This window comes from Sapajus apella, unplaced genomic scaffold (genome assembly GCF_009761245.1).
Source record: "Sapajus apella isolate SASKATOON/1434 unplaced genomic scaffold, GSC_monkey_1.0 scaffold41, whole genome shotgun sequence".
Taxonomy (NCBI): domain Eukaryota; kingdom Metazoa; phylum Chordata; class Mammalia; order Primates; family Cebidae; genus Sapajus; species Sapajus apella.
In genome coordinates, this window is record NW_022436981.1 from 18,048,997 (window position 1) to 18,076,462 (window position 27,466).

General features: G+C 39.2%; 1 protein-coding gene across 1 annotated transcript in view; it reads right to left on the reverse strand.

The window, feature by feature from the left end:
* The window catches only part of LOC116565673 (protein eyes shut homolog), a 360,208-nt gene that overhangs the window by 147,708 nt on the left and 185,034 nt on the right, over positions 1-27,466 (reverse strand). The window contains exon 5 of the mRNA XM_032299379.1: positions 8,635-8,807. Within this exon, the coding sequence (XP_032155270.1) occupies positions 8,635-8,807 (173 nt within the window). The remainder of the gene's footprint in view (positions 1-8,634; positions 8,808-27,466) is intronic.

A 27,466-nucleotide genomic window follows, 5' to 3' on the forward strand; every position in this document is an offset into this window, starting at 1 on the left:
TTTTGCAGTGGCTGGTACAGGTTTTTCTTTTCCATGTTTAGTGTTTCCTTCAGGAGTTCTTGTAAGGCAGGGCTGACAGGGACAAAATCTCTCAGCATTTTCTTCTCTGTAAAGGATTTTATTTCTCCTTTGCTTATGAAGATAAGTTTGGGTGGATACAAAATTCTGGGTTGAAAATTATTCTCTTTAAGAATGTTGATTATTGGCCCCCACTCTCTTCTGGATTGCATGGTTTCTGCAGAGAGATCCACTGTTAGTCTGTTGGACTTCCCTTTGTGGGTAACCCAACATTTCTCTCTGGCTGCCCTTAACATTTTTTCCTCCATTTCAACCTTGGTGAATCTGATGATTATGTGTTTTGGGGTTGCTCTTCTTGAGGAGTAACTTTGTGGTGTTCTCTGTATTTCCTGAATTTGCATGTTGGCCTGTCTTGCTAGGTTGGGGAAGGTCTCCTGGATAATATCCTGAAGTGTATTTTCCAACTTGGTTCCATTCTCCCTGTCACTTTTAGGTACACCAATCAAATGTAGGTTTGGTCTTTTCACATAGTCCCATATTTCCTGGAGGCTTTGTTTGTTTCTTTTCATTCTTTTTTCTCTAATCTTGTCTTCACACTTTGTTTCATTAATTTGAAATTCAGTCTTGGATATCCTTTCTTCTGCTTGATTGATTCAGTTATTGATACTTGTGTATGCTTCACAAAGTTCTTATGCTGTGTTTTTCAGCTCCATCAGGTCATTAATGTTCTTCTCTAAACTAGTTATTCTAGTTTGTAATTCCTCTAACCTTTTTTCAGTTCTTAGATTCATTGCATTGGGTTAGAACATGCTCTTTTAGCTTGGAGGAGTTTGTTATCACCCAACTTATGAAGCCTACTTCCGTCAATTTGTCAAACTCATTCTCCATCCAGTTTTCTCCCCTTGCTGGTGAGAAGTTGTGATCCTTTGGAGGAGAAGAGGCATTCTGGTTTTGGAATTTTCAGTCTTTTTGCACTCGTTTTTCCTCATCTTTATATATTCATCTAACTTTGGTGTTTGATGTTGGGGAGTTTTGGATGGGGTTTTATGTGTGGACATCCTTTTTGTTGATGTTGATGCCATTCCATTTTGTATGTTAATTTTCCTTTTAACAGCCAGGCCCCTCTGCTGCAGGCTGCTGGAAGCTTCGTCCTGGAGGGGCACCCCCAGATGTCCGTTGGAGCTCTCCTATATGAGGTGTCTTTTGACCCCCGCTGGGAGGTGTCTCACAGTCAGGAGGCATGGGTGTCAGGGACCCACTTGAGATAATCTGTCCCTTAGCAGTGCTTGAGCACAGTGCTGTGAGATCTGCTGCTCTCTTCAGAACTGGCAGGCAGGTACATTTACGTCTGCTGAAGCTGCACCCACAGTTGCCCCTTCTCCCAGGTGCTCTGTCCCAGGGAGATGGAAGTTTTATTTATAAGTCCCAGAGTGAGGCTCCTGCCTTTCTTTCAGAGATGCCCTGCCAAGAGGAGGAATATAGAGAGGCATCTGGCTACAGTGGCTTTCCTGAGTTCCAGTGGGCTTTGCCCAGTTTGAACTTCCAGGTAGCTGTGTTTACATTGTGAGGGGAAAATAACCTATTCAAGCCTCAGTATTGGCAGACACCCTTCCTCCCACCAAGCTTGAGTGTTCCAGGTCAACTCCAGACTGCTGTGCTGGCAGTGAGAATTTCAAGCTAGTGGATCTTAGCTTGCTGGTCTCTGTGGGGTGGGGTCTGCTGAACTAGACCACTCGGCTTCCTGGCTTCAGCCCCCTTTCCAGGGGAGTGAAAAGTTCTGTCTCGCTGGTTTCCTGGCACCACTGAGGTATGAAGAAAACTTCTGCAGCTAGCTCAGTGTCAGCCTAAATGGCAGCCCAGTTTTGTGCTTGAAACCCAGGCCCCTGGTGGCATAGGTACCAGAGGGAATCTCCTGGTCTGCAGGTTACAAATCCTGTGGGAAAAGTGTAGTTTCTTGGTTAGCATGTGCTGTTCCTCATGGCACAGTCCCTCACGGCTTCCCTTGGCTGGGGGAGGGAGTTCTCCAAGCCCTTGTGCCTCCTGAGTGAGGCGATGCCCCACCCTGCTTCTGCTCTCCTTCTGTGGGCTGTACCCACTGTCTAACTAGTTCAAATGAGATGAGCCAGGTGCCTCAGTTGGAAATGCAGAAATCACCTGCCTTCTGAGTTGATCTCTTTGGGAGCCCCAGACTCAAGCTGTTCCTATTCAGCCATCTTGCCAGCCACTGATGGACAGTTTTGTTTGTTTGTTTTTTTGAGACGGAGTTTCTTTCTTTGGCCCAGGCTGGAGTTAGGTGACAGGATCTCGGTTCAGTGCAACCTCTGCCCCCTGGGTTCAAGTAATTCTCCTGCCTCAGTCTCCTGAGTAGCCGGGATTATAGGCACTGGCCACCACGCCTGGCTACTTTTTGTATTTTTAGTAGAGATAGGGTTTTGCCATGTTGGCCAGGCTGGTCTCGAACTCCTGACCTCAGATGATCCACTCACCTCGGTTTTCCAAAGTGCTAGGATTATAGGTGTGAACCACCACACCTGACCGAGCAAGGCTATTTTTTTAAAGAACATTTCAGTGTGCACTCAAATACATGTTTATAAGTGCTACTTTTTAAATAAGTGTCAACCTAAACTTTTCTCTTTACAGATGCTGAGGTAGAAGGAAAAAGTGAAAAGCAGGCAGTGCTCACCTTCTCCCTGAGCAAGAGGAAAGGAAATTTCCCTCAGTTGTTAAGGAAGAAAAAGTGCAGGCCATTTAGTCTGCCTTCAACCCAGAGAAAGAGGAATCACTTTCCTGAGGACTTTTTTCTTTCTCATCCCTGTCTCCTTGCTCCCATCTGGAATTAGGCTTGACTCTTTAGTATTTCTTTGGAACCAGGAGTTAGAAAATACAGATTTAAACATGGTGGGAAATGAGGGATACTGAGATGTGTTGAACAGCAGGGCAATCAAATAGCTGTTGAGCTGGAGAGAGAAAGCTGGATCATATCAGAGTGGATGCTATCAAAAGAGTTATGAGCTTAACATGACAGTAAATTGCATGTACTTGAAATATGCCACTACAAAATGCCAGCCTGACATTAAGCTGCTTTATAGAGGTATCATGTCCTTAAATAGCCTGGTGATTATTCGTTTCCCTGGAGCTCTGCTTTCCTGCATGATTTTGTAATACCCCGTCTTGCCTTTAATCACAGCAAAGAGTGTCACCATCTTAGAAAAATTCTTAAAAGAAAATTAATTTTGATTTCCACTGACATCCTAGAGAATTTTATTTTATTTTATTTATTTATTTATTTAGCTGGGATGGAGATGCAGTCTTCTGTCCCACAATGACAAAAGATAGCAGTTTTCTGTAAGGCTACGAATCCTACTTTGACCACCCTTAAAAAACAAAAGCATTTTCTATATGCCCATTATGTGTTAACCACTTTACATGTACTATCTCACCTAATTCTCATAAAATCTACTAGGTCAGTTCTATTATTAGACTTGTTGAAATTGAAGTACAGAGAGACCAAGTGACTTGCCCAAGGTCACTCAGCCAACTAGTCAGTAGTAAAATGGGGATTTTAACCCAGGCAGATTGATTTCAGAGCCTATTTGCAGTTAGTTACATTGCTTTCCTCAAGGACCATGTTCCATTGAGGGGCCTAAGTTGGGGAGATAAGGTAAAGTATTAAGAAATATTTATAGAAAGGACAAAAGAGAACAAGAGATAAGAAAACATATTCCACCTTTGTCTTTAGAATGGCATGGTTAACAAAACAAAAAGACCTGGGCTGGGCTTTATATATTAAGAGCACATTCTAATAAATCCTACTGCCACCAGGAAAAAAAAAAAAGAGATTCTTCTGGCATAAGGAGAGGCAACAGGAAGTGTGGATGAGGAGCACAAATGTAGAAAGCAAAGCTCTTTAAAACGGAAAGCAGCTGCAAGCTTCCCATCTGCAGTGTTTGTTTGCGTCGGCTCCAGTCATCACTGCTGCGATGGCTCCTGGATGAATTCCCCAGTGGAAATATCAACAAGGTAGGAAATGTGATAATTATATTTTCTGTTAGCCCCCAAAGAATATATTAAGATGGTAGATATGGACATAATTTGGAAGAAAACTGCTATGTAGTAGACACAATTGCTAATGAAATAAAACTAGTTGATTTTTCATCCTCTGGTATTAGCAGAAAGGCAAAGTCCCAGATGTTATTCTGTGCCTCTTCTAAAGAATAGTTGTAATTAAGCAACAGATAGGGTTATTGGATTGCTCTTTGCCTTTCTCTATAAAATATACATTCAGTACGTTCTAGACAATCTTCTAGAGGTCGTAATAGTAACAGTGAAGGATCCAATAGATAGCTTGGGATACCACCTCCTAGTAGGTAGTGGAGTAGAGAAAGTATTGATGCCTATTGATGTAAAAAAGGTTTCTGGAGATAGCTAACACTCGAGGGGAGATTTTTTAACTCAAAAGTATTGAATATTGATATGTAATGGAATATTGGTATGTTAAGTCCTCTTTCTGTAACTTCCAGCTTTTCTGATGCTGTCACCTAAGATGCCTGCTAAAGCCTGCACTCTCATCAGTCTTGCATGGCAATCTAGAAGTGTGGGAATATTAATGTCTTGTAGGGAAACCCTCAATCAAAAAGAACTCGAGACAATGGTCGAATGTTTCTCTCTTTTGCCCCTTGGGCAGCCAATTTTGAGATATTGTATATCTCCTCATGAGATCCGAGTGAAGTCACGCACAACTACCTACAGTGATGTTCAATGTCCCATGTGCCTTTGCAGTGACTTTCTCTCCTTCCTCATTTTATTCTCACTAGATCTTCACTCCTATTTCCTGGAATCATTTCCAGAGTAAACGACCTGAATGCAGTTCTCATCCAGGTTGTTTTCTTATGGGGATCCCAGGCTAAGATAATGCCACATTATAAAAGGAGCAGTATCTATGGACTGAAAGATGAGAGGGGGGTGTTTGTCAGAATATGGGGCTGGCATTTAATACAGTTTTCTCTCCTTTACCAGGTATCTAAATATTGGAATTGTGGAAGGTTCCTCTAGGATTTATCTGCTCTTTTTAAATAATCTTTATCTATATTTTCTCTTCTTTATCAATATTTCTCTTCTTTATCTTTATTTTCTCCTTAGACAATCTACAGTTCTATTGTTTTAAACACCACCTTTATTTTAATGCCTTCCCCAATTATATGTTTAGTCCTGATCTTGCTTCAGAGCACCAGCATCATATATCCAGTTGCCTACATATCATCTCCGTTTGGAGGTCTAACTGGCATCTTTTTCTTCATTTGTATACAATAAAACTCTTATTTACCTCCCAATAAAATAAAATAAGGTGTTTCTGACAAAATAAGCTGTTACACCCCTATTGTTTTTCATGGCACCACCATCTACACTATAGTTCAGACAAAGAAAACTTGATGTTATTCTTGGTTCTACCTTTTTCACAACCTTCCCAGCAAGTTCTGAGTATTATATCTCCAGAACAGATTTCAAATGTATCCATTTATCTTCATCCCTACTACCATTGCCCTTGTCCTAGGCATAATTGTCTTTTGTCGGGACCACTCCAATAGCCTTATAAAATCTGTTAGAGATAATACCATCAGAATAGTTTAAATAAATACACATAAGTCACTAGCCTGTTCCAAGCCTTCCAATGGTTTCCTAAGGCATCTGGAAATAAAGGTCAAAAACCTTTCCATGTTCCCAAGGCTCTATATGATCTAGACCCTGCTAACATTAGATTTACCTTTTCTTGTTCACTGTTGCTATAGACTGAATAATTATGTGACCCCAGATTCATATGTTAAAACCTGACTGCCAATGTGATGGTATTTGGAAAATCGGTCTTTGGGAGGCGATCAGATCAGGGGGCAAAGATTTCATGGATGGGATTAGCGCCTTTATAAAAGAAACTTCAGAGAGTTAATTAGTCCCTTCCATGTGAGGACATAGTGAGACTGCTGCCGGAAGCAGTCCCCACTAGAACAAGTCCACTGGTGCTTTGATCTTGAACTTTCCAGCCTCCAGAGCAGTGAGAAATGTATTTCTGTTGTTTGTAAGTCCCGCAGTCTATGGTATTCCACTACAGCAGCTGGAGTGAATGAAGACACTTATGCACCAGCCACAGTAGTATCTTTTCATTCTCTGAAAAGCCCAGCTTCTGTCGTTCCTCAGCGTCTTCCATTGCTGAACCTTCTGCCTGGATAGTTCCTTTTCCTGCTTTTCATGGTCCATACTTCTTATACTTTTGGCCTCAGTACAAGTATCTTCTCCTCTGAGAGCCATTCTTGTTTTGGTGATCTGTTAAAATGCCCTCCATCCTAGTTACTGTCTATCACTACTTGTTTATTTCTTTCATAATTCTTCTCAGAAATTTTGTATTGTGTTTTGAGCCATTTTTCTTTTCTTTTCATCTTTTCAATTAGAAGATAGGCTCTATAAGGTCAGAAATCTTTCCTGACACATTTTATATTTCTAAACTAGATCTGGCAACTTTGTGGAATATAAATGGATAGGATAATTATTTTGAGAAATTCTTCCGGATGGGTGCATTTAGGATTTTTTTTTTTCTTACACTGAGGCAAAGAACCTAATAATGTCTAATTTTTTCTGCCTCTCCTTTTTTTTTTTTTTTTTTTTTTTTTGAGTCGGAGTTTCGCTCTTGTTACCCAGGCCGGAGTGCAGTGGCACGACCTCGGCTCACTGCAACCTCCACCTCCAGGGTTCAGGCAATTCTCCTGCCTCAGCCTCCTGAGTAGCTAGGATTACAGGCACGTGCCACCATGCCCAGCTAATTTTTTGTATTTTTAGTAGAGACGGGGTTTCACTGTGTTGACCAGGATGATCTCGATCTCTTGACCTCGTGATCCACCCGCCTCGGCCTCCCAAAGTGCTGGGATTACAGGCTTGAGCCACCGCGCCCGGCCTCTGCCTCTCCTCTTAATCTATACATCCTTACATCTTTGGAACCCTAATGATACCAGGAGATGGGAGTAAATAATCATTTCTTGTGTGTGAATACATTAAGACATTCTTCTAAAACTTCACTTCTTATTTTATATGGTCAGTATTATTTTCAAGTAGGAAGCAAAACTGATGATTATCTCTTAGTAACCAAATTTATTATAACCAATTATATTTTTTCAATAGCTTTTATTTAAATAGAATGATTACATCTGAGAAGCACGAGGTTTCTGGGGGAAAAGACGTGGCTTCAATTCTATTCAGTCTATAATGTTTTTTATTTTTATAAGAATAACTTCTAATATAATCCTGCTACACACAGAATGAAATTCTTAGTACTTCTTAATTCTTCCCTGCTTAAGATACATACAAATTCATTGTCTCAATTCCTTTCAAAGACCTATGTATCAAAACGTCAATACCTTTTAATCACAGATGCTTCTTTTACTTTGGTTTCAGTTTTCATACTTGCCACATCAGGATGTGGTGCCCAGCTTTTTAATGTCATCATGGGCTGGATCTGTTTGCTTCATTTTGTGGTTCTGGGGCAGAGGGCCCTGAGTTCACTTTGGTAGCCTTATTCTAAAATTTGATGCCAAATATCATGAGTGCCAAAGGAGTAAATGTTTTTATTTTTATGGTGAAAATAATGATAAAGCAAGTCTAGTTCTGTGTTGATTAACTATTAGTATCAATTTTTATTATTTCTGAAAATACCTACACACATTTATATATGTCAAAGCTACTATTAAATTCTTAGGCAATTTTTTTTCTTAAAACAACCTTATATTACAGCATCTTACAGCTTTTTGTAATTTAGGATTTCTCATACTGAATTTTCCTAAAGAGAGATGAATGTCTATTGTTTGTGATTTACTTTATTGGTATGTATTAACTGCATCATCGGTTTTGTGACATTTAAGGCGACTAGGCTATGATGCATAGATTTGTTAATATTGTACTCTCAGTTTGCCAAAATGACGTGAAATAATTTGATTTTATATATTGCTCTAGATTCCCCTTGTTACTCTCTTATACTTTGCTTGACTTTGAGATTTTATAATACAGAGATTTTCCATACTTTAACCTCAAGAAAACTCATTACCGCTTTATTTATTTATTTATTTATTTATTTGTTTATTTATTTATTTATTGAGACTGAGTCTTGCTCTGTCTCCTAGGCTGGAGTACAGTGGTACGATTTTGGCTCACTGAACCCTCTATCTCCTGGGTTCAAGTAATTCTCTTGCCTTTGTCCCCTGAGTAGCTGGTATTACAGGTGTGTACCACCTTGCCTGGATAATTTTTGTAGTTTTACTAGAGATGAGGTTTCACCATGTTGGTTAGGCTGATCTTGAACCCCTGACCTCATAATCTGCCCTGCTTGGCCTCCCAAAGTGCTGGGATTATAGGCATGAGTCACCACACCACCATTTTCGTAAACTTGATGGGTATGAGAAATACCTCCTCAGTGATCAGTCTCACAAATGTGTCTTATCTCAAATAACTTGAAAAGAACCCAGAAAATGATCTGATGTATTTGATCAGTCAAGTGCTGGCCTTGTTTCCTCTGAGTGATTTCTATTGTCTTCATCTCTTTCTGTCTGTGCTCCATGTTTAATAATCAAATGCTCTTACCATCAGTGCAGAGGGGTCCAGACCTCCCATATGGGCAGAGGCAGACAATATCTGTTCTGGATTTTGGAACACAGGTGGCACCATTTCCACATGGGTTATTTTCACAACTTGCAAACTGGCACAGCTTGCCTGAATACAGCCTTGGACACTCACAAAACAGGTTTTCACTACCACTGAGAAGAGAAAAAAAAAGTAAAAAATCTATTAGAAAACAACTGATATTTTCTACACACACACACACATACACACACACACACATGCGTGACCGCGTATGCAAATAAAATTATAATTGCGTCTTTTCTAATGAGTGAAACTTTCTCCCTTCTTTTTCTGTTTCAACTTTTGAGTAAATGTAGCTGTGTGCTTTGCATTGAAAACAGATGAACAGTTTTATAGATTATCTGAAGCCATGAATTCTATTTCAAGCCATCTATTTTTATTTTTGATTTGTCTCATCTTTTATTTCACACTGGGTGCCTTTTCAGGGCCTCATTGAATATGTGTGGTGTTGCCTCAATAAAGTGCATCAAATGTCTATTAGCAAAAAACACCTTAGGCTCAAAGCTCAGAGGAGAATTTTAAGGTGGTGATAAGCTTCCACACACTGAGGACAAAGTCCTCCAAGAGCTGCATTTGTAGTAATTCCAAAAATAAGACACAGTGGGGAGCTATAATGACTATATAACTCTTCAGCTTAAAATATGGTTTGGTGGCCCCAGGCTGAGACGGCCCATGAAAGCAGAGCTCAGGAAAAATACTCCTCTTACCTGCCAGGGAAGCATTCTCAAGAGGGGTAGGGGAGAGAGAGCAGAGGGTGGGGAGGGAGGGGAGGATGGGGAGGGATAACATGGGGGGGAGAAATGCCATATATATAATGCACCTAAAGTAAAATAAATAAATTTAAAAAAAAGAGGGGGAAGTGATCTGGAGTTTGTTATTTCTGCCTTCTCCGCATCGATTTCACATTTAAAGTAACAGATCCCTTCACCATTCTCAGCCCATGTTGCCTGGGAGGGACAGTCTCCACTCTTGGTGCTAATCATAGTGTGTAGCGCAGGATGGATACACAACACACTAGGCCAGTTGGCCAACCTCTGCTAGAACTCTTCAGAGAGTACTCTTTATCTGCTGGTGTTGCTACACTGGTAGCTGACGGTGGCATGTGCCTGTCCACAGGGAAGAGCCTAGCCTAGAATAAATAGCTAATATTTAGCATGGTAAATATAAGTGACTGAGAAATATAGATGATTGATATTTTTGGTACCAGATCTAGCCAGTACTCTTAGTTATGTGAGCCAGTATATTCCACTGCTTTTACATTTTTTCAAGCCAGTTTGATTGGGGATTTTGTCACTTGAAGTTAGAGAATTCCATCTAATCTTTCCTTCTTTATTTTGCTCTCTCTTCTTATTATCTTAGTTTGTATACTCTGCCATATGCAGATTTAGGGTTTTACATGTTACCTTCTCAATGTGACTGTTAGCTCTTAAGCACAGGTGCCAGGATTAGCCCCCATAATTAGGAAACTAACATATTTTTATGTTTTTATGTCACAGCCTCCTAATCTAGTTGTAGATCTTACCCATACCATGAAATTTTTCCAACTATCTGTATGGTTTCTCAGTACCTTCCTAATGTCTTTGAATCACCTTACTACAAAATAATTTTGTGTGTAGGAAAGAACTATTTCTTTTATTATTATTATACTTTAAGTTCTGAGGTACATGTGTAGAATGTGCAGATTTATTTCTTTCATAATAATGAGTACCTCACTTAGAAATATGAAGGTGTTTTCTTAATATTTTTCTAAATATTTCTAAAATATTCATATTTTAATACTAATTATCAATGCTAATGTTATGAAATGCTATAGAGAAAGTTTATGTATCAGATAGTAGGTAAATCTGGCTTTGGTGGGGTTGTAAGGCTTTGAGACCTTCAGATTTTGCCAACATATAAAGCTTATCCTGTAAGTAATCAGTAATTTATGCATTTTACAAACTTCATGACAACCTGCATAGCATTCTACACATTAAAGACAAATATGAAATCTCATAAGTTTTCAGAATTGGGAAAAAATTATAGATCAATGTCCCTAAGATGATTATAAAGTACCCTAAGCAGGCTTTTGTATTTCTGTAAAATAAAGCTTTGAGGACTGCTTAGCCAATGCTGTTCCTTGTTTCCTGAGACTAGTGGTAAAAGCACAGCTGGACCACCTGGCAGGTACAGAAATATTTCTGGTGTGATCTATAGTATAAGTTAGGAAGTTAGTGTTGTTTGGGGATAATGGATAAATCTGATGTATTTTTGCTTTCACCGACCTCACTTGGAGGTTAAAGGTCAGCATCAGGCATCTTTATTCTGGGATAAAGTCTAGGAAAGTAGCACTCTTGAGAGCTGCATTCTGAAAGGACCAAATTAGTCCTTTTCAGATCAAGGAGAATGCTACATATGTGAAAGTCAAACTAATCTAAGCATTGATTGATTTAAATGCTTTAATCATATAAACCTAAACAGATTTGGCACACAGGAAAGATGTTTTTGTGGTGAAAACCAAGGAAAGCGCAATTTTTAATCAGGTCCTATTGATAAATCAAGCCTCGTTTCCTCTATCTGATTTCATCAGGTGTTGTGAGAAGTTGGTTGTGTAAATTCATGCGGAGATGACTAACTGCGTGCATCTGTATATCAGCAGGCAACTAGAGACAGAAACAGAAATTCTATAGAAAACTCTCCAAGAAAAGGGAAATTTACCATATCTAACCAAGGGCAAGTGTCCAGATCTTCTGGCCGGTTTTGATATCCCATTAGCACTTCATTAGCAAGAGTCAGCTCTAATCAACTGAGATGTTGCCAGATGATGGGGTTTCAAATTGTACCTCGAAGTTCCAAAAGACTTCCTGGAGTGTCAGATATTCCACCAACAGTTTTTGTTTCCTAAATCTATCTTTGCTATCTTCTGTATTATAAATGGACATAAAGGTTTATCTTATCTGGATCTTGTCAAAGATCCTGTTATTAAATCACAACTTTTTCAAAAGCTACCAAGTCTGCTGTCTTCTCTGTCACTTAACCTACTTTGATGTCTATCCCCAACTTACAGCAAAAAGCAGTGTTGACCCAGAAAGGGAATGCCCTAAGACTGATGGACCTATGTAAGACAGTTGACTTTTGGAAACAGTTTTTGAAACAATGTCATCCTCTTTTGCTCAGTTTACTTTAAATATTGCAGTATTTCTGTGACTGTGTCACTGCTTATTATAATTAGCTTTGAGAGAATATATTTATATGGAATATGTTTTTTTCATGAAATATATCTTTTCATCCCTAATATTTTAAAAATTTTATCCTTCACAAGACCTGTAAACCACATAGAAACCTTTTTTAGAAATCTTCCTTGAAGCAAGTCAGGAAATTTTTCTGAATTAAAATAAGTCTGGAAAATAATCCAGATTATGATGAAGTTTTTACCTATACACGAGAGCACCATTTTTTTTTTTTTTTTTTTGCAAGTGCTGCCGTCCAAAGTTTGCTGTGCACCTACATTGTGGATAGAGCTACATGCCAAGCAGTGAATACGACTTAGTTTTTTTTTAATGGCATTTTAGGTTTTGGGGTACGTGTGAAGAACATGCAAGATTGTTGCATAGGTACACATGTGGCAGTGTGATGTGCTGCCTTCCTCCCCATCATCTATATCTGGCATTTCTCCCCATGCTATCTCTCCCCAACTCCCCACCCCCTGCTGTCCCTCGCCTATATCTCCCCAACAGACCCCAGTGTATAGTGCTCCCCTCCCTGTGTCTACGTGTTCTCATTGTCCAACGCCTGCCTATGAGTGAGAACATGCGGTGTTTGATTTTCTGTTCTTGTGTCAGTTTGCTGAGAATGATGGTTTCCAGGTTCCTCCATGTCCCTGCAAAGGACACGAACTCATCATTTTTGATAACTGCATAATATTCCATGGTGTATATGTGCCATATTTTCCCTGTCCAGTCTATCATCGATGGGCATTTGGTTGGTTCCAAATCTTTGCTATTGTAAACCGTGCTGCAATGAATATTTGTGTGCATGTGTCTTAGAGTAGAACAATTTATAATCCTTTGGATATATACCCAGTAATGGGATTGCTGGGTCAAATGGAATTTCTATTTCTAGGTCCCTGAGGAATCACCACACTGTCTTCCACAATGGTTGAAGTAATTAATTTACACTCCCACCAACAGTGTAAAAGTGTTTCTATTTCTCCACATCCTCTCCAGCATCTGTTGTCTCCAGATTTTTTAATGATTGCCATTCTAACTGGCGTGAGATGGTATCTCAATGTAGTTTTGATTTGCATTTCTCTAATGACCAGTGATGATGAGCATTTTTTCATATGTTTGTTGGCCTCATGTATGTCTTCTTTTGTAAAGTGTCTGTTCATATCCTTTGCCCATTTTTGAATGGGCTTGTTTGTTTTTTTTTCTTGTAAACCTGTTTTAAGTCTTTGTAGATTCTGGATATCAGCCCTTTGTCAGATGGGTAGACTGCAAAATTTTTTTCCCATTCTGTTGGTTGCTGATTCCCTCTAATGACTGTTTATTTTGCTGTGCAGAAGCTGTGGAGTTTAATTAGTTCCCATTTGTCTATTTTGGCTTTTGTTGCCAATGCTTTTGGTGTTTTGGTCATGACATCCTTGCCTATACCTATGTCCTGAATGGTTTTGCCTAGATTTTCTTCTAGGGTTTTTATGGTGTTAGGTCTTATGTTTAAGTCTTTAATCCATCTGGAGTTAATTTTAGTGTAAGGTGTCAGGAAGGGGTCCAGTTTCTTCTTTCTGCACATGGCTAGCCAGTTTTCCCAACACCATTTATTAAACAGGGAATCCTTTCCCCATTGCTTGTTTTTGTCAGGTTTGTCAAAGATCGGATGGTTCAGTATGATATTGGCTGTTGGTTTGTCATATATAGCTTTTATTATTTTGAGATACGTTCTGTCAATACCTAGTTTATTGAGGGTTTTTATACTAAAGGGCTGTTGAATTTTGTCAAAGGCCTTCTCTGCATCAATTGAGATAATCATGTGGTTTTTGTCTTTGGTTCTGTTTATGCGGTGAATTACGTTTATAAACTTGCGTATGTTGAACCAGCCTTGCATCCCTGGGATGAAGCCTACTTGATCATGGTGGATAAGCTTTTTGATGTGCTGTTGCAATCGGTTTGCCAGTATTTTATTGAAGATTTTTGCATCTATGTTCATCATGGATATTCGCCTCAAGTTTTCTTTTCTTGCTGAGTCTCTGCCGAGTTTTGTTATCAGGATGATATTGGTCTCATAAAATGATTTGGGAAGGATTCCCTCTTTTTGAATTGTTTGGAATAGTTTCAGAAGGAATGGTACCAGCTCCTCTTTGTATGTCTGGTAGAATTCGGCTGTGAACCCATCTGGACCTGGGCTTTTTTTGGATGGTAGGCTCTTAATTACTGCCTCAACTTCAGACCTTGCTATTGGTCTATTCAGGGTTTCAATTTCTTCCTGGTTTAGACTTGGGAGGATGCAAGTGTCCAGGAATTTATCCATTTCTTCCAGGTTTAGTAGTTTATGTGCATAGAGTTGTTTGTAATAATCTCTGATGATGGTTTGAATTTCTGTGGAACCTGTGGTGATATCCCCTTTATCGTTTTTTATTGTATCTATTTGATTCTTCTGTCTTTTCCTTTTTATTAATATGGCTAGTGGTCTGTCTTTTTTGTTGATCTTTTTGAAAAACCAGCTCCTGGGTTTATTGATATTTCGAAGGGTTTTTTGTGTCTCAATCTCTTTCAGTTCTACTCTGATCTTAATTATTTCTTGTCTTCTGCTAGGTTTGGTGTTTTTTTGATCTTGCTCCTCTAGCTCTTTCAATTTTGACGATAGGGTGTCTATTTTAGATCTCTCTTTGCTTCTCATGTGGGCATTTATTGCTATATATTTTCCTCTAGACACTGTTTTAAATGTGTCCCAGAGATTCTGGTATGTTGTGTCTTCATTCTCATTGGTTTCAAAGAACATCTTTATTTCTGTCTTTATTTCATTGTTTATCCAGTCAACATTCAAAAGCCAGTTGTTCAGTTTGAAGCTGTGCAGTTCTGAGTTAGTTTCTGAATTCTGAGTTCTCACTTGATTGCACTGTGGTCTCAGAGACTGTTTGTTATGATTTCCATTCTTTTGCATTTGCTATGGAGTAATTTACTTCCAATTATGTGGTCAATTTTAGAGTAGGTGCGATGTGGTGCTGAGAAGAATGTATATTCTATGGATTTGGGGTGGAGAGTTCTGTAAATGTGTATTAGGTTTGCTTGGTCGAGGTCTGAGTTCAAGTCCTGGATATCCTTGTTTATTTTCTGTGTCATTGATCTGTCTAATATTGACAATGGGGTGTTAAAATCTCCCACTATTATTGTGTGGGAGTCTAAGTCTCTTTGTAAGTCACTAAGAACTTGCCTTATGTATCTGGGTGCTCCTGTATTGGGTGCGTATATATTTAGGATCGTTAGTTCTTCTTGTTGCATTGATCCTTTTTCCATTATGTAGTGTCCTTCTTTGTCTCTTTTGATCTTTGTTGGTTTAAAGTCCATTTTATCAGAGACAAGAATTGCAACTTCTGCTTTTTTTTTTTTGCTCTCCATTTGCTTGGTAAATCTTCCTCCATCCCTTTATTTTGAGCCTTTGTGTATTCTTGCATGTGAGATGGGTTTCCTGGGTATAGCACACCAATGGCTTTTGGCTTTTTATCCAATTTGCCAGTGTGTGTCTTTTGATTAGGGCATTTAGCCCATTTACATTTAGGGTTAATATTGTTATATGTGAATTTGATCCTGCCATTTTGATGCTAGCTGGCTCTTTTGCCCATTAGTTTATGCAGTTTCTTCATTGTGTTGATGCTCTTTACCATTTAGTATGTTTTTGGAGTGACTGGTACTGGTTGTTCCTTTCTATGTTTAGTGACTCTTTCAGGAACTCTTGTAAAGCACGCTGCCTGGTGTTGATGAAATCTATGAGTACTTTCTTGTTTGCAAAGGATTTAATTTTTCCTTCACTTATGAAGCTTAATTTGGCTGAATATGAAATTCTGGGTTTAAAGTTCTTATCTTTAAGGATGTTGAATATTGGCCCCCACTCTCTTCTGGCATGTAGGGTTTCTGCTGAGAGATCTGCTGTGAGTCTGATGGGCTTCCCTTTGCGGGTAACCCAACCTTTGTCTCTGGCTGCCCTTAGCATTTTCTCCTTCATTTCAACCCTGGTGAATCTGACGATTATGTGCCTTGGGTTTGCTCTTCTTGAGGAATATCTTTGTGGTGTTCTCTGTATTTCCTGGACTTGAATATTGGCCCACCTTGCTAGGTTGGGGAAGTTTTCCTGGATAATATCCTGAAGAGTATTTTCCAGCTTGGATTCATTCTCTCCGTCACTTTCAGGTACACCTATCAAACGTAGATTAGGTCTTTCCACAGAGTCCCATAGTTCTTGGAGACTTTGTTCATTCCTTTTTACCCTTTTTTTCTCTAATCTTGCCTTCTCATTTTATTTCATTGAGTTGATCTTCGACCTCTGATAACCTTTCTTCTGCTTTGTCAATTTGGCTGTTGAAACTTGTGTATGCTTCTCGAAATTCTCGTGTTGCGTTTTTCAGCTCCATCAATTAACTTATATTCCTCTCCAAGTTGTTTATTCTTGTTAGCATTTTGTCACATCTTTTTTCCAAGGTTCTTAGTTTCTTTGCATTGGGTTAGAACATGTTCTTTTAGCTCACAGAAGTTTCTTATTACCCACTTTCTGAAGCCTGATTCTGTCAATTCATCACACTCATTCTCCATCCAGACTTGTTCCCTTGCTGGTGAGGAGTTGTGATCCCTTGTAGGAGGAGAGGCATTCTGGTTTTGGGTGTTTTCATCCGTTTTGCACTGGTTTCTTTCCATCTTTGTGGATTTATTCACCTGTCATCTTTCTAGTTGTTGACTTTCAGATTGGGTCTCTGAGTGGACATCCCGTTTGTTGATGGTGAAATTATTTCTTTCTGTTTCTTAGTTTTCCTTCTAACAGTCAGGCCCCTCTGCTGTAGGACTGCTGAGGTCCACTCCAGGCCCTGCTTGCCTGGGGATCACCTGCAGCAGCTGCAGAACAGTAAGGGTTGCTGCCTATTTCTTCTTCTGCTCTCTTTGTCCCAGAAGGATATCCACCAGATGTCAGTCTGGGCTCTTCTTATGAGGTGACTCTTGGATATATGGGGGACAGGCAGCTGCTTGAGGAGACAGTCTGTCCTTTTTAGGAACTCAAGTGCTGAGCTGTGAGCTCCGTTGTTCATTCAGAGCTGCTGGGCAGGTATGTTTAAGTCTGCTGCAGCAGAACTCATAACCCCCCCCCCCATTTTTTTTCCCCAGGTGCTCTGTCCTGGGGAGTTAGGGCTTTATTTATGAGTTTCTGTTGTGCTGCTGGCATTTTTCAGGGCTGCCCTGCCCAGTGAGAAGGCAGCCTAGTCACTGTCTGCCTGCAGAGGTTTTGCTGACCTGCTGTGGGCTCCGCCCAGCTGCTGTGTAAACTTCCCTGCAGTTCTGTTTATACGGGTGTAGTTAGAACTGCCTTGGCAATGGCAGCCCACGTCTATAATGGTGGACTATCTCTGTAATGGCAGGCTACCTCAGCAATGGCAAACTACCTCTGTAGTGGTGGACTGCCTCGATAATGGCAGATGCCCCTCTCCCACAGAGCTGGACTGTCCGGGGTTTGGCTGTGCTTGCTGTGAAACTCTCAACCCAGAGCATTTCTGATTGCTGTTTTTTTTTGGTGGGGGTGGGACCAGCAGAGCCTGATCCCCTGGCTCCCTGCCTCAGAGCCCCCCCTTTTTTTTCTTTTTTTAGTTGAACAATCCCCCTTTTTTTTCTTTTTTTAGTTGAATGGTTGACTCTGTCTCTCAGGTGTTCCAGTCGCCTGCTGAAAATGTGCTGGGATCTGTGTGATTTCCTGTGCTGTGACCCACTGCTCCGGCTGAAACAGCAGCGCTATTTGTGGCACTTTTTTGTCTGGGAATCTCCTGGCCCAGCTCCCTGTTTCAGTCCCCTTTTTAATCAGATGAATGGGTGACTCTGCCTTCCTGGAGCTCCAATCACCAGCTAAAATGGTGCTCGGACCGTGTATTTTGTATGGAGAACCACAGCGCTGGGGTGCCGGCAAAACAGCCGTGCTGGCAAAAACAGCTGTGCTGGCCAAACCTGCCGTGCTGGTGACCCATGGGGCTCCTCCACCTGGGAATCTTCTGGTCTGTGGGCAATAAAGGTCCATCTAGAAATGCAGCATCCACTCACCCTCTGTGCTTTCACTGGGAGCTGCAATCCTGAGCTGCTCCTAATCGGCCATCTTGGATCCCTCCCAAGACTCAGTTTTGTATTCTTTGTAGGAGACATCATAAATGCATGAACAAATCTCTGTAAGACACAGCATATGTGACAAAGGAATAGAGAAAGTATCAAGTATTTTAAGGCCTTAGCTCTGTCATATGTGGATTCAAATGACAGTAGTTTCTAAAAGCTGGTCTGTGAACTGGCACCAAAGGATTTACCAGGGACTCTCCTGCATGCATTTGATAAATGCAGATTCCCATGCTCCTCTTACCCTCTGAGATGCTGATTTAGAAGGTCTAAAGTAAGGCTCAAGAATCTGCATTTTAAAAATGTCATTAGGAAACTCTCTTGCAGAGCATACTTTGAGCTTAAGCCCACCCCCGATGAAGACAAATATTCTCTCCAGAGGAAAAGCTTGGTGGGCATTAGTTATTACTGTGTCCTTACAGGACACTGTAGTTTTATTTCTGTTCTGGGGCTATGTTTTGACTTTTGACTAACATATATCTGAAAACATGATATATATCCATCAAAGTACAAAGATTAGAAGGTTTTCATTTTAGGAGTGCCATATACAGTCTATTGTATGTGCATTACCTTTAACTTCAACATGAAAGAGGAAAAAATTCACTCAGTCATTTTAAAGCTTAGTTAAAAAAATATCACCTATCTAAGTATATGCAAACATCTGTATATTTTGGCATTGTAACTGCTACAGGATATTTAATTACAAGTCTGCAATGTGGTTAGAGTATCAAGTGACTGTCATTTTTATGAGAATTGAAAGTTATCTTTAGAGAAATTTAGCTGATTTAAAAAATCAAAGAAGCTGACTTGAAAAGGGTACCCGCTATTTATATAACACAGCCAGATGCCAAAAGTCTTCTAGAACTAAAAGGACTCCTGCTTGTATTAACTTAAAAAAATAAATAATTCTCCTTGCAGTCTTTGTATCTAACGGATCATTAGCCGATTTCAAAGTTGGCCACCCACAGTGTCAAGAGAGGGAGGTTCTCAGCAGGAAAGAGTGCAGAAATGAATCCTTATGAATAATGTCTCCAGATATTTCTAAAAAATAAAATTGCTGCTTGTGGAAATAACCCATCTCTGTGTATAGGCTCTTATAGCACCACAGCCCAGGCTTCAGGAGGTATGCAAATGAGATCCCAAGTAGCTGTGGTTCCAGTAGAACTTTCATTCTGTTTTCATGAGTTTCACAACACCATGATAAGAGCCTGCCAATTGCAAAGAATACCTCCCGTCCTCTGCAAGAATCTTCCTTAAAAATTTTGAATTTCTGTCAAATGATTTGTTAGCTGCGTGTGGAAATTCTGGCTCTAGCACTGTAGATAGTTTTTCTTTGTCTGTTTCTAGGACAGAGCTGCCTAAACGGATGTTATTTTGTGCTATAAGGCGTACCACTACGTCTGACATTTTTCGTTTTTAACTTTTTAAAAGTAGCCAAGCATGAAAATAATAGAAAAAAAATGCAAAACCAAAATTACTTTGTGGTGGCCTAGAAAGTAAACTTGGAAAAACATAGTCTATGTAATATACCCATGAACAGAGCACTCAGGGAAAATGTCCTCTGCTATAGAAACTTTTTTCTTTATATGAAAGGATTTTTCTAAAGGCAGACACATAAGAAAGGTAAGAAAGGATAACAATAATAAAAGTCATAGAATAACATATGAAGAAATCATACATAAAATGAAAAATTTATAAGCAAAAAGATTTTTTTCTTGTTCTAGTGTCTGTCCACTTTAATACTGTAGGCATTTTGCAAAGAAAAATTGAATACATGGTATAATCTCTCTCCATCTCTCTCTTTCCTCTTCGTACTCTCTCTGAGAGGCATGGTTCACTTTACAAAAAATAAACTTCATTGGTAAAGAAAGATGACCAAAATTTCTTTCCCAGCAAGTACATCAGGATCTCCTTTCCAGAAAGAGATATCTTTTCCATATCTCTGACCTTATGTCCCTCTAGTTCTTATGAAATGGAATTAAAATTTTGCTTCCAAGGGAGGAAACTCAGAGAATATGAAGCCCAAAAGAGGAGCAAACATGGTAAATGTGGCCATTATCTGAATACATAAATGAGGTATGGATGAGAATGTGCCCAACATAGTACTTGGCATTGATCAGCTCCTCATTATATATTAGGAAAAGGAGGTAAGAATAAGTAAAACATATAATTAGTTGAGTCTGAATCAGTTAATGGTGGGATAAGTGCAATATGATGAAATCTTGTACAAAGAGAAGTAAGCTGAGAAAGAAGGATGAGGTGTGGAGGGTATTACAGGCAAAAAAATAAAATAACGCATTAAGAATTGTTTGTTGAATGAATGTATCATTTCACCATCTAGAATTACCCCTCCCATTAAAATATCTCAGGATTGCCATCATTCTCAGCTAACTGACACAAGAACAGAAAATCAAACCCTATGTGTTCTCACTCATAGGCAGGTGTTGAACAATGAGAACACATGGACACAGGGAGGGGAGCATCACACACTGGGGTCTGTTGGGGGCGCTATGGGAGGGACAGTGGGGGGTAAGGAGGTTGGAGAGGCATAACATGGGGAGCTAGGACAGATATAGGTGACGGGGGGATGGAGGCAGATAACCACCTTACCATGCATATACCTATGCAACAATACTGCATGATCTGCACATGTACCCCAGAACATAAAGTACAATTAAAAAAAAAACACCTCAGGATCTTATAATTATACTCTGTGCCCAAACTACAATTTCATAATAGATTTTCTCACTCTGTGCTCACTGCAAAATTAGCCAGTCTCCAGCCCCTTGCATGGTAAGGGCAATTTGGGAAGGATTTAATACAACAGAACCTGCAAATTCAGTGCTTATGAAACTCAGGAGCTCTCAGGTAATTTCCTGTAAAGATAATGTCCCTATTTAGAGGCTATTTAAGGCTAGAAGAGTTGGTATAAGCTTTTAAAATGTTATTTTAACTTCTACTAAAAAGGCATAAAGAACTCTCTTAAAATATTTAAGCCAACAAAGTGCCATTTCACCCATTCCCTTGACCTCAGTAATGTTCACATACACACAGTTTCTACTCAGCTGTACCATGGTGAATTCACCTGTTATCAGGAAGGTAGAAACATACCATACAATGCTGATGGTTGTTCTTTCCTGATGTTAAGAACTATTTACAAAATTGCTATGGGTGGAAAATGTATTCCTTAAAAGCATAAGGAATAGTAGATAACTACTCTCTAGAAAGGTACACATTTATGAACCCAAAACATCTTTTATGAGTATTCCTATGTTGAATTTGCAATGAGAATTTAATTTTTTGGCAGTTTCTCACTTATTCTACATCCTTTATTTTGTCAAATCTTTATGCTCCAATTTTGGGTTGGAATAAAGCAAGAAATTTAGAGCTCTGGCCTCTAAATATGTTGACTTGGCAGGCTTGCTCTAAAAGCACAGTTTGTGTCTGCCACTTAGAACAAGCAGGTGACTTTTGGAATTGTCCCAAATCTCCTTCTATAGAGTCAGTGTACTGAACAGTGAAAACCAGAGATGACTAACTGGCAAGATATTTAATGCCTACCTCTTGAACCGCTTGGCATATTTAGATTATAATCTGAAGCCTAGATATGAAGTTAGGTGTACAATTATAAAGGACAGTATCAAATTCACCACTTCATCAAAATTCATCAAATTTGATTCAATATTAAATTCTCCTTCTACCCAACCGTTGTTCAGATCTTTCCCAGTTTCTAAGTCCTGTGATCTATGGTCAGAGGAGGTGACTTCACTTCCTACTCTATAGATAAAATTTTAGTCTTCAGCACCTCCCTTGACTTCCCACATTATCTCTTCCAGCACTTATTCTCCATCCTCTTTTCCTCTTACCTCAATTCCCAATAACAAGTATTTCTTTCCAATGGTAGAATTTCACTTAATTTAAACCTATCAATAGATTTGAATCATAGAATATAAGTAGATCTGAGCTGAGATACAAGAAGTGGCCTTGCTCCTTTTAAAAATTTGGACTTTAACTTATTGAAAATAGACAGACGTTGAAAGGTTTTTGATCAGGGAATCAATTATATTATGTTTTATAATAATTATTCTGGGGCTACAATATGGAAAATGTATGGAGAACAGTAAACTGAGGGACAGAGCGTACCATTTATTAATTTATTGTCTGCCAGGCATGGTGGGTCACATCTGTCATCCCAGCACTTTGGGATGCCAAGGCAGGTGGTTCACTTGAGGTCAAGAGTTTGATCCCATCCTGGCCAACATGGTGAAACCCCGTTTCTACTAAAAATACTAAAATTTAGCCAGGTATAGTGGCGGGCGCCTGTAATCCCAGCCACTTGGGAGGCTGAGGTAGAAGAATCAATGGAACCCGGAAGGCAGAAGTTGTTGTGAGCTGAGATGGTGCCATTGCCCTCCAGCCTGGTGACAGAGCAAGACTCCGTCTCAAAAAGAAAAAAAAATTATTGTCTGTTAGTTCCAAATCCACCCTTTATAGTCCTTCCTTGTGATGCTCGAGCTGGACTGCATAAAATCATGTTCCCTTTGCCAGCTGGGAGGATGTTAAGCTTTGTCAGTAGAGGAGACTTGGGACACTGAAGGCAGAAGAGGTTCCCTTACCAGTTCTGCCATTCTTTCCTGTCTTCTTACTCCTGCTGGAGACACGGCAGGAAACTCAGTGTTGCTTGCCCCCAGCATTTCCTCTGGAGAATTACCACTAAGAGAGATTGCCCATGACCCACCTGGCTTTCCGGCTAGACTCCTAGGTATCTCAGTGGGAAAATTCTTAGCAAGTTCAGTAGCTTCCCAGTGAGTTTCAGCAGTGTTGCAAAAGCTGGCTTCCTCTCTCTCAGTCTTGACCTGAGATATCTCAGTGAACTTTTCTATCATTCAATGGCCACTGTCTCCATCATGCTCTGCATACCAGGTGGTGTGTGTGTGTGTGCACATGCTCGTGTGTTTGTACATGTGTATGTGCACACGTCTGTATGTGTTTGTGTGCATGTATGTGTGTGAGTGTATTTGTGTCTGTGTGTGTCTTCTGATTTGTTCCTTGGAGGACTCTTCTTCAGCCCTAGGTAGTAATAGCCCCCTACAACCTCTATACCTAAAATATGTTTTTCTTTTTTCTTTTGAGATGGAGTCAGGCAGGCTGAAGTCCAGTGGTGCCAATTTGGCTCGCTGCAGGCTCTGCCTTCCGGGTTCAAGCAATTCTCCTACTTCAGCCTCTCTAGTAGCTGGGATTATGGGCACGCACCACCATGTCTGGCTAATTTTTGTATTTAGTAGAGATGGTTTTTGCCATGTTGGCCAGGCTGGTCTCTAACTCCTGACCTCAGGTGATCTGCCTGCCCTGGCCTCCCAAAGTTCTGGGATTACAGGCATGAGCCACTGTGCCAGGCCCACCTAAAATATTTAATGTACTTTTTGCCCCTTAGAAATTAATCCTATGTTACTTGATAACAAATCTTCTTATTAAACTTCCCAAAATTACTGTGTGGCTCTGTCTCTTGACCAACCCCTGAGTTATACACAGAAATCCAAGCAGAAGTGTAGATAAGCTCAGTGGAAATGGAGAGAAATAATTTGAGAGACACTTAAGGAGAAAAGTATCTATCTAAGTTGATGACTGGTTTCTGGTTTGTCCAGATGAGTAGATTTTAGTGACATTCTTGAAACTGAAGAATACATAAATTTAGAAAGTAGAGGGAGAATATAATGAGCTCATTTTTAGGCATATATTATTTGAAATATCCATGGACATGCTAGTAACTATGTTTAGTAGTGTAGAAATAAGTTATGAATATAACTTATTTAAAAATAACATATAAACATAATTAGACCTTGATTAAAATTAAGGTCTGGCGAAGAAGGAGAGGCAACTGAAGAAAAATAAGCTTTGACTCAAATATCTTACAAATTCAGAGTACTAGAGCAGCTACTTACGTATGCACATGTACCCCAGAACTTAGTGTATAATTAAAAAAAATAAAAAAAAATAAGGTTGCACTAAAAGTGTTTATCCATTGTACCTTTCTTATTACCAAATAAAAAGACATCTGTGTGTGGGGTCATGGTGTGGCAGAATTCTTTTTAGGCTTAAATGCATATATACTCTTTCTCTTATGAATGCAATTACCATTCGTGAAGTAGCTATGAAATACCCATTCATCCTGGGGACAGTTTGGTTCGCTTCTTGGGGATAGCTGTGAAGATGTAAACCATGTCCATGAAAGAGAGCTAACTGAGCAGAAAGAATTTCAGCTCATTTTCATACAACTGTTGTTGTTGCTACTGCTGCTGCTGCTGATTCATTATAAAATGAAGCATCTGGGTTGACTGCCGAACTGGACAGGATGCCAGGATACCAGGAATAAACAGGGGCTATCCCAGCCAAACCAGGAGTATGGTCACCTTCTATTTGGGGTAATAACACTTTTCCCATAGGCTATTGTACTGAATGCATTAAATATAAAGAGTTTCTATCTTAAACTAATTGTGTTGAAATGCTGCAATTTTATTTTAATTGTTGTATTATCTGGAAACTCATTCTATTAGGGTTCAAATTTACATATATTTAGGGCATGAGCTTTGTGATGATTAATACTGAGTGTTAACTTGATTGGACTGAAGGATGTAAAATATTGATCCTGGGTGTGTCAGTGCGGGTGTCGCCAAAGTAGATGAACATTTGAGTCAGTGGGCTGGGGAAGGCAGACCCACCCTTAGGCTGGGGGACACAATCTAATCAGCTATAAGCAAATGTAAAGCAGGCAGCAAAAATGTGAAGAGGCGAGACTGGCCTAGCCTTCCAGCCCACATCCTTCTCGTGCTGCATGCTTCCTGCCCTCAAACATTGGACTCCAAGTTCTTCAGTTTTGAGAACTGGACTGGCTCTCCTTGCCCCTCAAGGGTGCAGACAGCATATTCTGGGACCTCGTGATCATGTAAGTTAATAGAAGTATTAACTTGATTGATCACATATAAGGGGAGATATGTATAAACTCCCCTTTTATATATCTATGTATCTATACATCTATGCCTATATCTATATCATCTATCTATCTATTAGTTCTGTTCCTCTAGGGAACCCTAATACAGGCTTGGAGCAATATTTTGTGTGAAGTTGAGGAAACTGAGGCACAAAGCTCAGAGAACTGAAAACAGTTTTCCCGAAGAAGGAACTACTGATTTGTTATCAGTAGTTCCTTCTGGTTTGCTGCCTTGGAAATAATGCACTTCTTTGTACCCCCAATTTTTCTTTCTTTTTCTTTTATAATCCTGAACGGGGTAATTTAAGTTGTAAATATAAGAGGCTGAAAGTGGCTTCAGGCATTTTCAATTAAAAGATTTAGTTTGCAACTTCTTTGCACTGGAAAAGACTAAATCTCTTGGAATCAGTTGACATGATGTTAAAATGGACAGTGCTATTTCTTTAAAAACCATGTACAATGGCCAGTTCTCATCAAAAGGTGTTTTGGCTGCAGGCAAGCTTCTTAGTTCCATAACCTTATGGACAGTAAAGGACAGTTTCAAAAGGCATTTATACCTAGTTAACACTTTTTTTTTTTTGACACACTATTAGATGTGACAATTTTCTTTTACATTAAATGGATAAAAGAAAAAAGAAACAGTCAACTTTCCCTGCTGTTTCAATACTTTCAATTAGTTTCTTTCTCCTCAATTGCTCCATCAGATGGGCTAGATAAGATTTCACTATTTGGGGGAATCATTTTAAGCTTCTTTTCTAGCAGTTTGTTATTTTTAAAGCTCCAATGATTCATTATAAAATGCATCTCCATCTGCAGGAAGCAATTCCTGAATTGCTTCACTCAGTAAATCCAAAACTGCTAGGCTCACTACAGCACAGAAATAGCACTGGTTTGGAAAGGGATTACCTATTGGGTTCAGAAAAACCTCTTCTGAGACAGGTTATGGCACGGAGCAGACCTCTGAATGCCAGAGGGAACTTTTATGTTATTATATTTAGTAAGGGTCATCTGAAGTTTTGTTTCATTGGTCTGGACTATTTCCTGGTAAAAAAAATATACCTTGGTAACTAATATATATATATAAATGATAAGTTATTGCAAACTTTCCAGCTCTGAATTAAAATTTTCTAAGCAACTTAAAATTATGTCTGAATACACATTCTTAAACTTTCTTTTTTTCAGAACTTATTAAATCTTAAATTGAATTTGTTTCTGAGTTTATTTTACTTAGGGTAATCCTTTTTCCCACTTCCCATGGCACATATATGTAAAATATTAACCTTTACCCTGAAAATGGTATTTCCATTACTCACAGAATAGGGTCAAATATTTGACATAGATTTTATATGCATTAAAGTGTAACATGGGTTAAAAAATCTTGGTTTATATTAGTTGTTTTCAATATAATTAAAGTAAAATAGAAACAAGAAAAAAATGCAGGTAAAGGGACAAGGAATTTTTTGCTAGTTTAATCAGATGTAGGAAGTTATTGCTATTCTTCAGACTTAGAGAAGGTTGACTATTCTATAGGCTTTTTAAAGACAGGACACAATTTATCTTAATACTGTGTCAGCGTTTTCCTGAAACTGATTTAGCCTTTTGCACTAGAATGAAGAGACACACTAGAACTTTTAATTTAAAAAAACCTGCAGCTACTTTCAACCTCTGATATCTAAAATCAAGTTATCTCTTTCCGAAAAGAAAAAGAACTAGCTAATCTTGAAGTTGTTCAGGAGTCATTTATTATCAAAAGTATTTTTACTGACTGTCCCAATTCCCTTAGGAAAGCTGAAGGTATGAAGATCATAACATATAGAACAGACTATTTAAGGGATACTTTGTCTTATTACAAAAGTTGTCACTCAAGTCCCCAATAAATGCTTCATACAAATATTTTTTTCAGGGATACACCATTTGCCAAAGGCAAAACTGTCATACTGCATTTATTTTTGTATTGGAGTTCCTTGAAGTTGTTCCCCAAGCCACCATGAGGGGCAGAGGAACAGGCCTTCCATCTACTCTGCCATGCCTCAGCTGGAGTTACTTTGCTTCATTCATTCATTCACCCACTCAACGTTTACTGAACTTTTTCCCTATCCAAGGCACTGCTAGGCACCATACCATTGTGTTGAATTAAATAGATACCATCTCGTTTACATTTAATTTACAATCTAGACAGAGAGATAAAAATGAAGTAACTAAGTAGAAAATGACAAATTTTATTAAGTCCCAAAAAAGAGTATCATATGGTGCTATGGGAGAGCACAGCAGGTGGTTGGGGGAGAGTTTTCAGTGGAATTAATAATTGAACTGAAACACAAAAAATGCAAAATTGGGTTAAGTGAGGAGTAAAAAGTGTTTAAATAGTGAACAACACATGTGAATGCTAACATATGAGGGAAGGTTTGACATAGCTCTGGACTTAAAAGTAGCCACTTTGCCCAGAGTTCAGCAA